Source organism: Scaptodrosophila lebanonensis, unplaced genomic scaffold (genome assembly GCF_003285725.1).
Source record: "Scaptodrosophila lebanonensis strain 11010-0011.00,11010-0021.00 unplaced genomic scaffold, SlebRS2 tig00000043-arrow-pilon, whole genome shotgun sequence".
In the NCBI taxonomy this organism is placed as follows: Eukaryota; Metazoa; Arthropoda; class Insecta; order Diptera; family Drosophilidae; genus Scaptodrosophila; species Scaptodrosophila lebanonensis.
Window position 1 is genome coordinate 215,880 of NW_022060545.1, and position 16,782 is coordinate 232,661.

Here is a 16,782-nt window from a genome sequence, read left to right on the forward strand (position 1 = left end):
GTTCTGTACATACAGAATGTATGTGCAAATGTAATTGAGAGCACACGCGTTAAATAATTTCGTGCGAACATTTGCATATGATGTGCAGAGTTTTAATTTGTAGCCTGAATCAATATTTCGCAATAGTGCTTGAAAATTTAAATAAATTAACATTTTAGATTGAAATATCAAAAGTAAATAATATTAGTTGTCACATGTGATTGCAATTTGGGGGAAAAATGTACAGAATTTAATAAAAAATATATAACAATTGGATTTAGAAGAGTCAATCCAACAATTTTGATAGCTTTTATTGCTGAAATAAGTATAGAGATGATGATGAGAAGGAGGCTGAAGAGATTTATATAAATTATAAATGTTAAATTGTAATTAAGACTAAATCCCTAGTTTAAGTTGTATTTGTATTTAACTATAAGTTTAATTTAAGTTATAAAGATAACAGTAGAATTAAAAAAAAAATGTTTCTATGTCGTTAATTGGAGTTTGTAGATGATCTTCCCATATTCAAAAGAAAACAAACTCTGTGTCTACCTTGTTTTTAAAATCCACAGTCCAGTAATTTTCTGACATAGTAACGATCAACATAAAAATCTGCCTAAAATATGTTGCTTCATTAATAAGTGTACAGAAAAAGAGTCTTATTTTATAAATGAACGACTTATCAGGCGGCTTGCCTGTCCTTCAGTATTCACTGTAAAGTTAAATTCTGTTTAATTTCGATTATTTTGTTATCGACTTTAAATGTTAGATGACATTAAAATTAGAAGCATATTTTCTTTCTATTTTGTTGTAGATTTAATATTCAGTAAAAAGTATTACTGGTCGGTCTCTTTTTAACAATTATACCGAACAGACACCAAAAAATTATTTCGCTGAATTTATGTAAGTGTAGTAAATCGGATTATTAAGTGGTTCAAAAGTATAGGAAACGAACAAAGCAGCATTTATTATATTAGTTACATTTACTGTTGATAATTAGCGCCACGTCATTGATGTTTTCTATATAAATGCGATTTTTAGCAGCGTTTATTTAGTTTAAAGAACTATTTTCAACCAAACAACCTAAACGCGTATCAGCTATCTAATACACCCGTCAACCAATTCAACATCTACTTCTCGAAGCCATGAAGTTCTCAATCGGTTTGATTAATAAGATCTATTATAAAATTTTGAAAATCTTCAAAAAGTTGGCAACTGCGGAGGTAACATATGTACTATATATATTGACGGTCGACTTAATTCGTTTCAAACCATTTAAAAGCCAAGTTTTTTTCATAACGACTTGACTTTGAATAGTTTCTTCAAATTAATTTGATCTGCACATACTACGTAGCTCAAGTGAATAAAATATTATTATTATCATTATTATTATTTATTTATAATTTAATTTAATTTTACGTCTATAATTTTATTTTTGTTTTACTGTGTTTAAGCAAATTAAGTTTAAACTTAATCATAATTTTATTGCATAGTATTAAGGAAAGTTGCTTGGGGATAGCTGGCTTCCCAGCAAAAAATTTGCAAAGTGAAAGAAAAGCTTCCGTCTTCTCCAGTGAAAAGTGAATTTAACGAATTCAAATTTTTTCATCGCACTTCAGTCTGTTTAGAAAATTCACCTACGCCGCTTTCACAGTTATTTTCTAAAGAGAATTTGTTATATATTTAATTATAGTCCACCCTTTCTTTTCCATCATCGTAATACCCAGAAGGAAATGTGGGAGACCCCACAAAGAAACTATATATATAGTACTTTCATTATCAGCATATCCCTCCGTCCGTCCACCTTGTTGCATATCTTTAGCTCGCAAACTAGCAGCTGTCCTGATATCCTCGCATTGCTATCAACGGCAGTGAAATTTGGCTTCAGATTCTAGATCAAGAACTAGATGAGGTGCGTTTCGTGCTGCTCCCCCCTGATGGTAGGGATCGGAGAGTAGGTGGGTTTTTAGCGGGTGAGGTAACTCCAAGTCCCGCACATCGGCTTTCAATGCTTTTCCCCCTACATCAAAAACAAAAAAAAAAAAAAAAGCAGCTATGAACCGGGGCATAGTTGCTCATAACATGCCCTGAACGGGCCCAAAATCAAGATATGTTTTGGCAGAACCAAAATCAATAGGATTAGGATATAGGATTAGGTAAAAATTAAAAGTTAAATTAAAAACATTAAAGAGTATTGCCAAATTGGACTTGTAATTTGGCCAGCTACACTCGACTATAGCAAATTGTACTGAGAGCTTTGCACAAATCTGCTCGTATCAACTATTTATATATATATTGTATACTAATATTTTCAAGTTTTTTTTTTATTAAGGTAACATGAAACTCAAAATAATAGATTTTATAGCCAAATGAGGAGTGCGGAAAAATGGATGAAATGGAAATATACATTGCAATCGGAGTTAATCGTTGATCCCTACAATGATGGTGTGAAATAGTATAGAAACAATGGATGGAACAGACAACACTTTGATGAAGCGCAACTGACATGGAAATATATATTCCTACCAGATCGGATTTTGATTCATGCTGGAGGACTGGCTCTACTGTTCACACAATATTTAGCCCAGTATTGTTGTGAAAAGTAAAACCAAACGAATAGAAAACACAATAAGTGGTTTTCCCTATAAATATTATCTAATAATAATCATCTAATAAATGTATTTAACTAATACGGGTCCAATATTTTCTTCTTCTGGTCGTACGTCGTAGATAACCCAATCGTTTTCTTTTCAATTTTATTAGAGAAACAGTGTAGGACATTTTTTTAAAGAAGAATGCGAAATTTCTGCGGCAATAGACAACCCCCTTTTTATTTTGTTTTTTTTTCCACATTTTTTCAAAAAAGTACATTTATTTTTAAAATATACATATATGTGTGTGTGTATTTGTAAAAAGCACTGTGAATTTCTTGCAGTGTGTGTGTGAATAAAATACAGTAAAGTGCAATTGAAATATTTAGGGGAATGAGGTGCAATGGGAGAATTTTGATAGCTCTTGAACGCATTGCATAGTTTTAGGCGCTACTTCGAACGACCATTATCGGCGCACTTGGCAGCTCCCAAAGCTATGCAACAGGAAAGTCGCCGATTTGATGGTTCCATCCTCAGAATATGCGATTGCGACTCTCCTGTATTTTCTTGAGACGCTTCTCCACCTCCTTCAAGTATTTCTCGGGCAAGCAATTCTCCCGCATGGCCGCAATCTTTGAGCTGATCACCTGCTTTATGTTGGCCTCACGTTGCTGCTCCTTGTCCAACCATTTTTGCATGCGTGTGCGCTCCATTTCGGCTTGACGAAGACGCTCCGCGTCCTTTTCGGTCATCTGCTGTTTCAGATCACGCTTATAGACCTGACGACGGCAGTCACGCTCCCGATCCAGACATTTTTGCTTCTCTTCCTCTTCGCGCATGCGCTCCATAACCTTGTTGAATTCCTCCTCAGCGTGAGCGATCTCCAGGGCCAGTCTTTGCTTGATCTCCTGGGCCTGTTGAGTACGCGCCGCCAACAAATCACGCTCCTGCTCACGCTTCTGCAGGGCCGCCTCTTTCTCACGCCGCAAGTAGTCCCGTTCGAGGCGATCGCGTTCGCGCAGAAACTTCAACTCGTCGCTGGTCTGTCGTGTCTCTCGAGCCTGCACGGCTGCCTCGTAGATGAGCTGCTGTCGCCGCTCGAACTGCTGCTTCATCTGTTGCTTCATCTCCTGTAGCTGCTTCTCCTTCTCCTGTTTCTGGCGCATGTAAGCGGATATTCGTAGCTCGGCCATGCGCTCCTGCTCGCACAGCAATTGCTTCAGCAACTTACTCATCTCGCTCACGCGATTCAATTCCTCGCGGAAGCGTCGTTTGCGCAGTTGCACGAAATCACGCTGTCGCTGCTCATCGGCACGCACCAGATCGGCGGCTTTGCGCAAATCTTTGGCCTCGTCGGCCACTCGCTTGGCTTCCAGCAGGCGCAGGTTCTCCCGCTCACTCAGCTGCTGGCGTATATCCTGGGCGTATTGGGCGCGCCTTTCGACTTCGCGTCGCTCGCGCTGATCGTCGGCATTGAGCGCTTCCCGGGCTCTCTCGTTCACCATGCGGGCCATACGCTCGTCGTCCTCTCTTAAGGCACGCGCGAGCAGATACTTCTCTTGTATTTGGGCCTCTCGCACTGCCTTGCACTTGGCATTGAGTATCATGCGATTGATTTGCTTCACCTCCTCCTCCTGCTCCTGCTTGGCGAGAAAGGCACGATGCAGCACGGACATCTTCTCCTGCTCCAACTCACCGGCCTCACTGCTGGTGGGTTTGTTCTCTAGCTTCGCATTCGCCTGCGCTTTTCGGGCATCGTCTATTTTCTTGAAGTGTAAGCGTGCCTCCTCCACCATCTCCAGATTTTTCTCATGCTCATCCATTATCTTTGCATTAATCTGCAGCTGCTCGGCTTTGGTCACCACTTTGCTTTGATTCTTGAGGCGATTCAAGTCGTTAGGCCTTAGCACCACCTCCTTATGTCCCTGATTTCTCTTGCGATCCCGTTCATTGCGTCGCAACTGTTTCTGATCGTAGGCTGCGAATTGGTCGCAACGTCGCCGGAAGGGCACATACTTCAAATTGGGCGTAATACTGGGACGCTGGAAGCTCACGGGCGGATGATAGGCAGCCGTCTTCGCCCGCTCCCTCAACTCTTGAGCTATCTGCTTCATCTGCGACTCGGCGCTCACGAAGCGCACATTGGAGGCGGAGTAACACGGCATCGTGGCGTCTTCAGTGTAGGTTTTTGTCCAAAAGTTAAAATGTTAAAAAACAATTAAAACCCAACGAAGAACACAAACAACAAATCTATAAAATGAACTCGTTCAACTCAACATGGCGTTTAAAATAACAATAACACAATTTTGCCTGGTAACTCGAAAGGGCCTAGACTGATAAATCGAATTTTGTTTACATAACAAACGAAAGGACCTCCTCACCCGGACAACAGTCGCTAGCCAAACGGTTCTGGCGTTGGTAACGAGATGGAGGTGAGGTGTGACTTTTTGGCGCCGCCGAGTCATTAACTACTTGGCAACACTTTATCGAAAACTGACCCCCGCCCCACCCACTCTCATTGAACTAGCAATTTAAACTGCGGATGTATTGATTTCTTGATTAAAGCAATTAAACTTTTCATAAATAATATGATGCTTTATAAAATACACCATCATTTTAAATTATCTTGAGTTCATTTAAAATCACAATTTCTGAATTCTTTCAAAAAACCTACAAAAAACAACTTTTTTATGCTGGAAACTTATTATTATAATAAGTAATAAAAATTTTTGTCATAGAATTAATTGTATATTGAACTTTATTTTAAAATTTAAAATTGTGGATTTTAAACCAAACATTTTTACAGCATTTCCCAAAAAAGTGTGCAAGTGTTAGCAAATATGTAATGTTAGCTTTTTCTTGACAATTTTTAAAGGTTAACATTTTTAAAATATTGCAGAACGATTAAAGGGTTTTGTTGGGTTGGGGAAAAAGAAATCCATTTTTGTTACGCAATTTCTAAATGTTCTTTAATAAAAATAGCGATTTAGGTCACATTTTTAATTAATATCTTCACTATGTTTTTCTCATAGAAGCTTTGGTCCTTGCTGCTGAAAAACTCAGCTAACCGATTTTCAAAGTCCAACATTGTAGCCATTTTTCTATACTCTGAAAATTGTTAATGAGAAAAAGGTATATTTTGTCAGACCGGATTTAGCCATGGAAGCCTCAAAAATTCCCAAATAAACTCTTATTTCTATTGACCAATTCAATTTGGTAATCAGTAGAGAGTAGAATTAAATGCTTAGCTGTGATTCGCTTCCATGTCAGATGATATCCCTTCCGTTACACCAAATCTAGACTACGATTTCTCATTTTTAACAAGTTTCATCAAATTTATATGACATGGATTAGTGACAGTTTTCTCAGAATTCCCCTAAATTACTTATTTATTTATCATCAATACAACCAGTTGTTCACAATACTTGTAGTTACATTAAAATAATTATTTGCCTATTTTGTATAGTAATATACTCTACCGGTTGGTTTTGTTTGGCAAAATATATATACAAACCAATAGCCAGGCGAAAGGTTGAAGCAATTTTTGTACAAAAATAAATATTTACAAAAAAGTCTTTTGATTAAAACTAGACAGCAAGTTTTTTATTAACAGAAAAATTAAATTCTTGCATCAAAATTTAAAGAGTAATGCTTTGCTATACATATATTTTTATTTATTTCAAAAAAAAGTAATCTATATCAATTAATTGAAATGTAAGCAGCAGTATATTACTAATATAGTTGAATTTTGTTACACCTTATTGAAGAGTCCATTTAATTGACAAACTTTTGAAGATAACGACATGCTACAAGTATTACGAATTTGGAGCTGCTTCGGTTTCAATTGAATTTTGTCGTCCAATCCAAATTACAAAATGTAATTACTACGAATAGCAACAAATGCAATTTTCAATATAGCCTAAGTTTGCAGGAAGTCAGGCATATATCCGCCTTCCATTTGGTCCTTTTGCCCAACATTGAAACCGAAAATAATCTGTGGGACAAACATCCCAGCCTAAGCCTCAAAAATGCAACGAAGCATAAATTTGGTATGTTTCGGCTCTATGATTTATGCGCACTGCTCAAGGACAAAATAACTCAAAGGGACGAAAACAGACACACACACATGCACACTTGAATATGGGTGTATACGTGTATACAAGCATAGTCGCATGCCCAATGATGTGTGTGAATGTGTGAAAGAAGTCAGCAATTATGCGGCATACAAACGCAATAAGCCAACAAAATTCACACATTGTGGCCATTGCTTGAGAGCAAAAACTCTGGCAACTGGACATTTGAGATATGAAACGAGAATGTCCCAAACGCTGAGGCATCCAACCACAGCCGCCCACCGAGCCATGGCAAAGTTTATGGCCACACATACAAATTAACTTGGCCAGCACAGCAGGCAGGGAAGCCAGTGCCACGCCCAGCACATTGTCAAAAGCCACGACGAAACCCGAAACCGAATGAATAGCATTTTAGAAAAAGATAAAAAGTCGTCTCTGCAGAACAAGGCAAAGCAAAAAAAACAAAAAAACAAAGCCCGACTATGTGTTGCATGCAGTCAGGCATTAAAGTCAACTGATGCTCCTCAGGGTCCTTGACGCAAATGTAAATTGACATTTTCGAGTGCACGATTGAGCAAATGAACGGAGCGTTTTTTCCACTCTTCACCCACCACTCCCGCTCCCCTTCCCCTTCCCCCTCCCCATCACTCATTGCATGTTTTAGTAGTTAAGTTGTGGGATTAACAGGTCGCCTTCCCGAGCAGGACTCGAGCGTTGGACTCGGTGCCTTTTGCCACGCATGGCCACGCGCCCCACAAGAACATGATTACATGCAAAGCGTTATTAGATGCTCGAGGACATCATTAGCATCCTTAGTTTCCTTGGTCTAAGCTCACAATTTAATTTATGCATTCTAGTTGGACAATGTTTTGGGTTATTCCCGCTATCCCTTGTGCGCCTTAATTAAACTAGAGCCGTTTCTGGGGCAGGCGTAAATAACAAGCGGATTATGTGTAGTTTAGATTAAGGATATGTGCCCCCCAAAACGGAATTTATATTAAATTTTACTCTTTTTCTTACTTTCGTTACAGGTAAGTGGAATGGTGTTCGCATTACGTGCTGCTGACTAACGGGAATGCTAGTCCCACTACATACTACTTAACTCAGTAAGTGGGGTGTGAAAATCACTTTCAATTCAATAAACTATAAAAGCTGGTAAATATTGATTAAAACTTATTTTAAATGTAAGGAAGCTTAGACGTGTTTAGAGTTAGACAAGTTTACAAATTGACGAATATATTGCATCGTATTTGAGCGTTTTTAAAATTAATGTCATCTGCCTCTTTGTTGTGGGCTTAAGTTGTTAACTATTTTTATCAATAAAGCCTATATATTGTATTAGATAGGAAAAAACGAACTTAAAGCCGCTTAAATCAAGACCCTCCGACCCACCCATTCATGTAAATGATTCTTTTTTCTAGCCAAACATTTATTATACCAGTTGAGCTAGGAAGCCAAAATTTCTAGAATCTTTTTTCTCCTTATCTAATGCCACTCTTCGACGACTTCTTTTTTAAGCACATATAATTGTAAAAAAATATTTGTTAATTAATATTTTTTTTCTGAAATCATCGTAATGTTTCTGAAATTTGGTTAGCGCTGACCGCTGAGTTTAATATTGATAGAAAAACTGATATATACTAATACGTAGATTAAACTAAGTTCAATTGAATCATTCTCTACAAGATTGAATTTGTTGTCATTAATTTTTAATTCAATTTTTTAATCTAAATTTTTAGTTTTGTTCTCTTTAACAAAGTAAAATCAAAGCAACTTAAAATGAACGGTATATACGAATATTTTCAAGAATATTAAAACAGAACTCTTTTTTATGGTTTCTTTATTCAAGTTCTGTCCAATAACAATTGTTAAATTAGTTCATATGCCTTGAGTAGTGGCTTTTTACAAAATACCAAATACGATATTAAATGGGGCTTCGAAGATTAAAATTAAAAGGTTTTTGGAAAGCTCTAGTTGACCCCGGTGAAGATGAAGCGGATGGACCTCAAATTGACACTGAAATAAAGAGCTGGAAAAACAATCGATGGCACTATCGATGTATCGATGTGAAAAACTAGCCTTGTGAAAAACTCGGCATTTTTATTGAATGGAAAGTGCTTTAATTTACCATTCAATTGAAAATAAAAAGATTAATTTCTAACAAACCAAAAAAAAACTATTTTCTCAACAAAGTTATGACTTTTAAAGCAGCCCTAAAATTCAATTTCGTGCTCAATTTGCATTAATCTGAATAGATTTTTATTGATAGATTTGGGTCGAATACTCGTATGTTTGTGCAAATGAAAAACAAAAATCTCCCTCGAACATAGTGTAGTATTTAATTCCGCAATTTATGTATATAGACAAAAGGCAAATGCAACTCTCAGCATCCACTTGAACACTCTAATTAGTCGTTCGAGTATTGCATTGACACAAGAGGGCAAACTAATTAGCTCAACTGTATGTTGTATTGCTTTTGTATGGTTTAGTTTTATTGATCAGTTCAGCGCAACAACAGCAATATCAGCAAATAAATGCATAGGAAAATAAACCAATCGAAAATGTTCTGCTACTGAAATTCATAAAATAAATTATAAGGAAAGACAGAACAAGCTCTGTATGCCATTTGACCTAATTAATCAGAGGCTTTGCGTTTCTGGGGCTGTTGGGCAAATTTATTTTTGCCATCTGCCCATAAAATATGAGCCCAAATGAATCAAAAATGTTTTGCAGGCCTGCACATATAAAATATCAACTGAAATTAATTTGCAATGAAAATGTGTGGAAATTTCTACATACATATGTACGTATATAGCCGAGATGAAAAAAGGGGCTCATAATAAAAAATTGACCAAAACATAAGTTCAACGGTGCGTATGAGCAATGCGAAAATTTGCACAGGCAAGCTAGAAAATATGTTGTGAAATAAATAAAATAAAAACCCTGCCCAACTGCTGCAAGACCGAATCAGAGTCTGGCACTTGGGTATGAGCTGAAGAGTTGAATGAGTGGAGAGGTGGCATACCAAAGCATATAGTATTATAAATGATGTGTTGTTACTTGTACTTTAGCAGACGACGCCAACGTCGTCGACAGGAAACTGCATGAAATTGCTTCAAGTGGGCGGAAAAGTTGAACTTGAAAGCTTGAAGGCGCAGAGCAGAGCGTCGATCAATATTTCACAAAAACTTATGCAAAGTTGTCAGCCATGTTTATGAAAATTTGTTCACATGCGCCAGGCTGTCGTCTCAGCTCGTACTGCACCGGAAATCGAATGTCTGTCAGTAAAAATTTATATAAATAAGCAAAGAGCAAAAATAAAGCTAAAAACGATGCTGAGTGGCTTGGTGAGGGCGCCAAAGACGAGTTCTCGTTCCCACCATAATTTATGCAAATAACTCGACACGCAAATACTCTCACACACACACATATACATGGTCACCACAAGTAGTAAAGCAAATGAATCATATGGCAAGAAGCATTTGACGTCTGCCGGCAGAGCTTTTGAAATAGGCCCGTTGGGTCCATGTGGCGTATACGTAATGCACAGACATTCTGCAGCGACTAGATCGCTCGAGGCGTTCAGCCAAAGTTTTCTACTTCAGTTGGGGGTCTTGGCATTAGCCTGTCAATTTCAGAGTGTGTAGATGCGTTTTGTCAAATTGCCATGCACAGGAGTGCAGGTCGGGCAAGTTGGCAGAAGGAGCTTCTTACTTGGTTAGGAGCTGAAATGCTTCGATTTATTTCAATCTGGAACATGTTTGCGATGACTGTTTTGCATGTAGATTCTTTCACATCTATAAACAGCTCAAGAAACGATGGCTCTAGAACTTGTACCCTGTTGGTATTAAGATGAGAAACAGAGGAAACTATTTATGAGAATTATTTATTTATTTATTAAAAATTGAATTAATACGATAACTCTAGCTTGACTGCAACGAAACAAAAACAAAATGCATTGTTAAGTTTCGGAAAGAAATATACGATTAAAAAACGTAAACTACACTTACGATTTGGCGAACCTATCTTAATCGAGCTGAGTAGTGAATTGGTTGTATAATCTGGATCGAAAAGTTGGAATGTATTTTATGAAAATAAACAATACAATTGGGAACGTGAAGGACTGACGTTCGATAGCATGGACCTGCTACCAGCAGATGACGCGGTTAAAGATTGATGATTAAAATAATCCTGCGAACGTACTTAGAAATGTGAGCAAATTTTAGTTCGACCGAGTTCTTAAATCAGGGACAGCCTAACAATTCATTTTTAGTTCAATAGAATATTAATTAATATACAAGTACAATATTGTTCAAGTAGTTAATGTTTATTTATTATTGCTTCATTATTTATTATTTATTATTTACTTGTTATTTAATTATCTTTTATTAATGTTTGTATATGTTTATGTTTATATATGAAACATTTTATATTTTAGTTTATTTTGGTATTTGAACATTCTGTTTTTTCCCTGAAGAACTGACTATTATTTTATTAACATTGCAATGTTGAAAATTTCCAAAACATTGCTTCCATGTCAACTAAATAATCGAAATTGATGTATAATATATTTATATTAAAGACAAAAGAGAAATATAATGTTTTTGCCATAATTATTATGAAATCGTTATCGGTTGTGTGTTGTAAGCAGAATAAGAAAATTAAAAGTAATAGAAAAAAACATATTTGCATGCCTATTTTTGCAATAATACCGCAGTTTTATTATTAGCATGCACACATACTATACTCGTGCGACTACACACTACGGCATTTCATTTACAATCCCTTTTTTAATGCATACAAATTTCATTGGAATGAAATTTTAATCTTGCCGCATTACAAAACCCGTTGCTGCTGTTGTTGCTGCTGTTGTTGCTCGTTTTGATGGCCAACCCGTGGCGAATGCAGACAGCAAAGCTACAGGCACAGCACAAGCTACAAAGTGGAATGCGCCGCAAAAAATATAATTTATATTTAATCCAAGACACAAACAAGTCATTAAGCATATTTGGCAAGGCGGCAAGCCCGGAACGACCGTGCCAGACAGTCCACTGACATTTGGTTCGTGTATGAAAGAAATTTATGAAGACTGCAACAAAGAGTTACGGTGTCTTCTTTAACTGTGCTGCAGTTTTGTTCCACTGGCCATTCTCTTTACTTTTATTCCATTTTGCTGTACAACGAAATGTCCACTTTTTAATTTATGTCGCTGTTGATAAGCCGAGATCGAATGAGTCATGGCTTGTGCGCACAATTTGTCATTGATGTGTAGACAAAACATTGATTACCAGTCGGCTCTGCTAATTGAAATTCATTGCATTGACCGCAGACGTTGTTGTTGTTGTTGTTGTTGTTGTTGAATCAATTGCAGATTCGCAGAAATCAAAATTGGAAAATTTTTGACTTCATATTCATAGAAAAGATGAATTGAGAATAAGACGAAACAATGTAAACCACACGAGCACGCTGTCTACGTGCAGCGCAAAAAGCTGACGAGAAAATAAAAACAAAAAATATAACGCAGTACTATATAAGTATAAAGTCCAGAATATTTGATTTCGGTATACCCTTCAACAAAATCCGAAATCTATTAAAAATAAACATCATATAAACTTTGAATCTGATTTATTTAAAACGATTTAATTTATGGGTTTGAATTAGATTTATTATTAAAATCTTATGTTATCCAAATGTAATTTTTTAGCTTCGATCCAGTTTTAACCTGCACATCATCTGCTTTAAATGATTATCGAATAATTTTTAATATTCATTTTTTTTTTTAAATCTGAGATATAATCATAAACCAATATGTCTACATATCTGAACCAGTTCAAACCCACTTTGAAGCCCGTTTAAAAAACAGAAATTATGGCAATATACAATTTATTTGTAAGCAGGATTTAATCAACCAATCAAGCATTTTAGAGACTAAACTAAATATAAAATTTCTAAGCCGTAAAAATAGATCAAATATTTTTTTAAAAAGTCAGAGTTACTTTCAAATTATTTTTTTTTTATTTTCAAACCGGTGCAATAATTTAGAATTCATTAAAAATTGGGGAAAAAAATCTGATCCATAGCTAATGAATAGGTATGTTTTTAGAATGGTTTTGAATTTCTGAAGTCGGTTCATATTTAAGAGACAGTTTTTACTTGATACTAGTATACCCATTTACTTAGAGCAACATCATGATTATCATGTCAGGCACCGCCCTAGACTGACGCCAACATTGAAGTTGTCGTAGTCGTTGACTTTGATGTGAACGTGGATGTGGCTGTGAATGTGGCTATGGATGTGGCTATGGATGTGGCTATGGATGTGGCTATGGATGTGGTTGTAAAGTTGGCGCCGCCGGCACTGGGCAGTGCATTAAAAATATAAACGGCGAACGGCAGCGTCAATTGCGATTACGTGATGTTTTAATCAATGTGGCTTGGTTCGCCTTATTTACAAATTGGCCAGCCTGCGAATCGAGCGGAAGGGAACGCTGAATATTCCAAGTGCAAAAATGATGGCAGAAGCAGCAGCGAGAAATGTTTATGCAAATTTGTAAATGTTTTTAATTGATTAACGAGCAGCGAAGTGTGCGAGCGCGAGTCCGGCGATGACGATGGCGATGTCCACGACGATGTGTTTTCATGCAGCCCATCAGTTGCAGTTACAATTGAAGTTGTCTTTTATTTTTTGTGGCAAAAATATTAAAATTCTCCTGCTGTAAATACGCTTGAGGAAATATTAATTGATTGTGCAACTCAGTCTGCGAATGCTAATTTTTTCCGTTTTACACAACGCACATTATAAAAAACTTAATTGTAATTGAAATTGAAACGCTTCGCTTTTAAAAATTATATAATGCATGGGTCTGTAAAATGACTTGCATTTTAATGGAATGTTCTAGTTATAGCTTCGTCTGATATTACTCAAAACTTTCTTTTGTTTTGAATTCTATAAAAAAAATATTATATAAATAATTCAAAAGTTTTTTGAAATGAATTTGGTTGCATATTTCTGCATAAATTCCTTTGCTCAATTTCTTTTTAGTTATATAGAATATGATCTCTAGTTAAGTTATCTATTCATTTATTTTACTGAATTCAATTAATTAATTTTAATAATTAATTCACTTAATAATGATTATCTGAGCAACAACTTTTTATGAAAAATAGGATTCCATGGAAAGCGAGCGGATTCAAAACTTACGTTAATAGTCAGGTTTTCTAGTTTCAGGTTTTTAAAATTTGCATATACTATATTTATTGTTTGTTCAAAAATGACAGTTATAAAATTATATATTCTTTATACTTTATTTTTTGATTTTGTGGGCATTGCTTTCTTCAGTTTTCAGAATTGTAGAACAGCATTCTTAACGCAGTAGGCACAGGTTTTCGCAGTCATCATATGTTTAAAGAGAATATTGCTTTGGAAATGTTTCGAAATTGCGTGATTTTCTCGCTCTTAATTGTGGCAATTCATGCGTCTGGCGAATTGACAGTGCTGAGCAGCCCCAAAGGAATCAGCTTCAAGGGCAATGACGCATTGGAGAGCTACAATGTTGGCGACGTCCTATACGCTGCCTTGGGCAATGCTGTCAATGGTGAATCAGACTGGAGCGGAATGATTATTTCCGATCCCTTTAACTTGGCCAAATGCATAATAGCCGTGCATGTGCAGGGAACTCGCCATATCGAAACTGCTGGCACATTCAAAACCTATGATCTGGTTGGGTCCAGCACTAGTAATTCCCTGACTGCTTTGGCTGCTGATCTAGAAGCTGCCAACGAGCCGGTGTGCGACATTAATTTTGAAAAGTACGAGGATGGCATCCAATCTTTCAAATCATGCTTTGGGGACTTGGAGGCACCTACTGCTAAGCCTACCAAGCATTTAAGCCTATCACTGCACAGCGCTGACAAACAGTTTCTGCAGCAAATAGGTTATATTAACGCTGCCTCTGAAAATCTGGCCGAAATGCTTAAAACCTCGAACGTGCTACTCGTCCGCCTGTCCGTCGAAGGCATTGCCAAAGGGAACGGTGACGAGTCGGAGGCCTTGGAGGAAGCCAACAAACTGATCTCTGCTGCCATTGGTCGCCTGCAGGTCGCTGCTCAAAAATCTAGCACCTCGGTCCTCTTCATTCAAACCACCGATGAAGAGGTATCCTCATCGCGTTCCAAGCGCGATGTCGTACCTCCAAACAACACGAACCCCTATAGTTCAGTCGAATACTACGATTATAACTACCCAGTTATCTTCAACATCATTTTGTGGTTCATGGTTGTCTTTTGCCTCGCCCTATTGGCTATATGTTATGCTATTGGCTCAATGGATCCCGGCAGGGACTCGATCATCTATCGCATGACTTCCACCAGAATGAAGAAGGATAATTGAGGAGGAGTCTACAACAATCCCTGTAGTCAACTAATAAAATGATTTTGATATTTACAATTTGTTTATTATAATTGAACTTGAAATAGAATTGATTTCCCCTTTGTGAGGGATATTTTGTTTGTTTATCTTTTGATCAAACATCTTGGATAACAGTTTTGAATGCAACCCCAACAATTTTGTTCCCATGATTTTTTCTTTGTTTTAATACAAATGTAAGCTAAAACGAACACAAATTTATTTTGCATAATTTATACATTTCCTCTTTTGGAAAATATTTACTAAAATTGTTTGACCAAAATCCACATGCATATGCTTTGTGAAATTTAAAGAATCGTTGCTTTTATTTTTTTTTGGTTTATTAACTCCAAGCCAGCTGGAACTCTATATAATAATGGCCTGACATTGCTGGGTGCCTACACTTGACGCGTCTGTGGTCACTCCACTTGACTGTTGCCTGGCCATAAAAATCAAAACTCCAGCTCCAACTCTACCTCCACCTCCACCTCGAACTGGAGCAGTCAGAGCAGAGCGTCAACGTCAAGCAGCAGACGAAGTTGAAAAACCAATAAACAAAATGTGAGTGATGCGCTCCCTCCAGAGGGGGGAGGTGGTGGGGGGGACACGCACTGTTCGGACATCAGAGAAATAAATTACATACAAAATAACTGCAATACATGTAAATAAAAGTGGCTAGTCCTGCTCGCAGTAGCAGGAGCAGGTCAGTCTGCCTGTCTCCATTGGGTGCTGCATGTAAATGTTGCCCCTGTGCCGGCGACTTTGTCGTTGTCCTTGTCGTCGTCGTCGGCAACAGCATCAGCATCAGCGTCTCATCAACTGGCAGCCAAGCAAAAAGTCAGCACAGGACAGAACTGGCAGGACAGCCATTGTCCTGTACACATAGGCGAGTGTGTGCGATGTCCAAAGGACTTTAATGCTTGGCACATGGCTGCTTTCCGGGCTGCTCAGGCACCGGCGCCCTATGCAGCGACATTTTGACGGCTCCGGCTACACACACGCTCCGGCTCCGGCTCCAGTTCCAGCACTGACTTCAGCTCTTGCTACGACTCCGGCAGCGTCGGTTGCTCTGTCGTAGCTACCCGGGCCTGAGGCCAGAAGTATCACTTGTCAGATTAATTTACGTGTTTGTGCGGCCGCCACCACAACGTCCTGACTGCCATCCTGCTTGCCTTTGTACATGTCCATGTGTATGTGTGTGCTCCTTCTTGCATGTGTCTGTGTGTGTATGCGCGCGTCCTGACAAAGAAATCAGCTGTGGTGCTCCACATGCGAAAAGCCAAAGCTGCGGCTGAGACTGAGGTATGGCCATGTCGCTGTCGTATTTACTTGAACCTGGGCCCAGTTGCTCCTCGCCGAGGCTATGCAAATTTTGTCGCCCTTTAATACATATGTTTGTATGTTCAAATTTAAGTGGACAACGCACTCACATACTACATGTACATACATACTTGTACATATATGAACACATGGAACGTTGTGCATAAATGCAACATGCTTTAATTTTGCATAGCATTTTTACCCGTCACGCCCCCTCAGGCGCCTTGCAGTCACGCCCCAGTCAGCCCCCACCGCCGATGATGCTTTGTCTTGCCTTGTTATTTGGGCATTTTTCAATTTGTGGGTCCCCTTTCTCAAACACCACAACAGTGGAATACAATTCTAATATTTGGCTCAAAATATTCTCAAAGCTTGTGAAGAGAGTTATGAAAACAATGATTTTAAAAGGATCTGT

At 37.7% G+C, this 16,782-nt stretch overlaps 3 protein-coding genes across 3 annotated transcripts in view; 1 reads left to right on the plus strand and 2 right to left on the minus strand.

Moving 5' to 3' along the window:
- LOC115622139 (putative phosphatidate phosphatase) overlaps positions 1-16,782 on the minus strand; it is a 132,709-nt gene that overhangs the window by 33,673 nt on the left and 82,254 nt on the right. The window lies entirely within an intron of this gene.
- LOC115622136 (cilia- and flagella-associated protein 45) lies at positions 2,838-4,810 on the minus strand. The gene has a single exon (XM_030515994.1). The coding sequence runs from the start codon at positions 4,733-4,735 to the stop codon at positions 3,104-3,106; it is 1,632 nt and encodes a 543-aa protein (XP_030371854.1). The 5' UTR covers positions 4,736-4,810; the 3' UTR covers positions 2,838-3,103.
- Positions 14,070-15,089, plus strand: LOC115622140 (renin receptor-like). Its single transcript, XM_030516000.1, has one exon. It carries the CDS (start codon positions 14,070-14,072, stop codon positions 15,030-15,032), a length of 963 nt encoding a protein of 320 aa, XP_030371860.1. The 3' UTR covers positions 15,033-15,089.

Bases quoted from the DNA above. Each gene is read 5' to 3' on its own strand.
- LOC115622136 (XM_030515994.1), bottom strand. From the start codon at position 4,735: ATGCCGTGTTACTCCGCCTCCAATGTGCGCTTCGTGAGCGCCGAGTCG.
- LOC115622140 (XM_030516000.1), top strand. From the start codon at position 14,070: ATGTTTCGAAATTGCGTGATTTTCTCGCTCTTAATTGTGGCAATTCAT.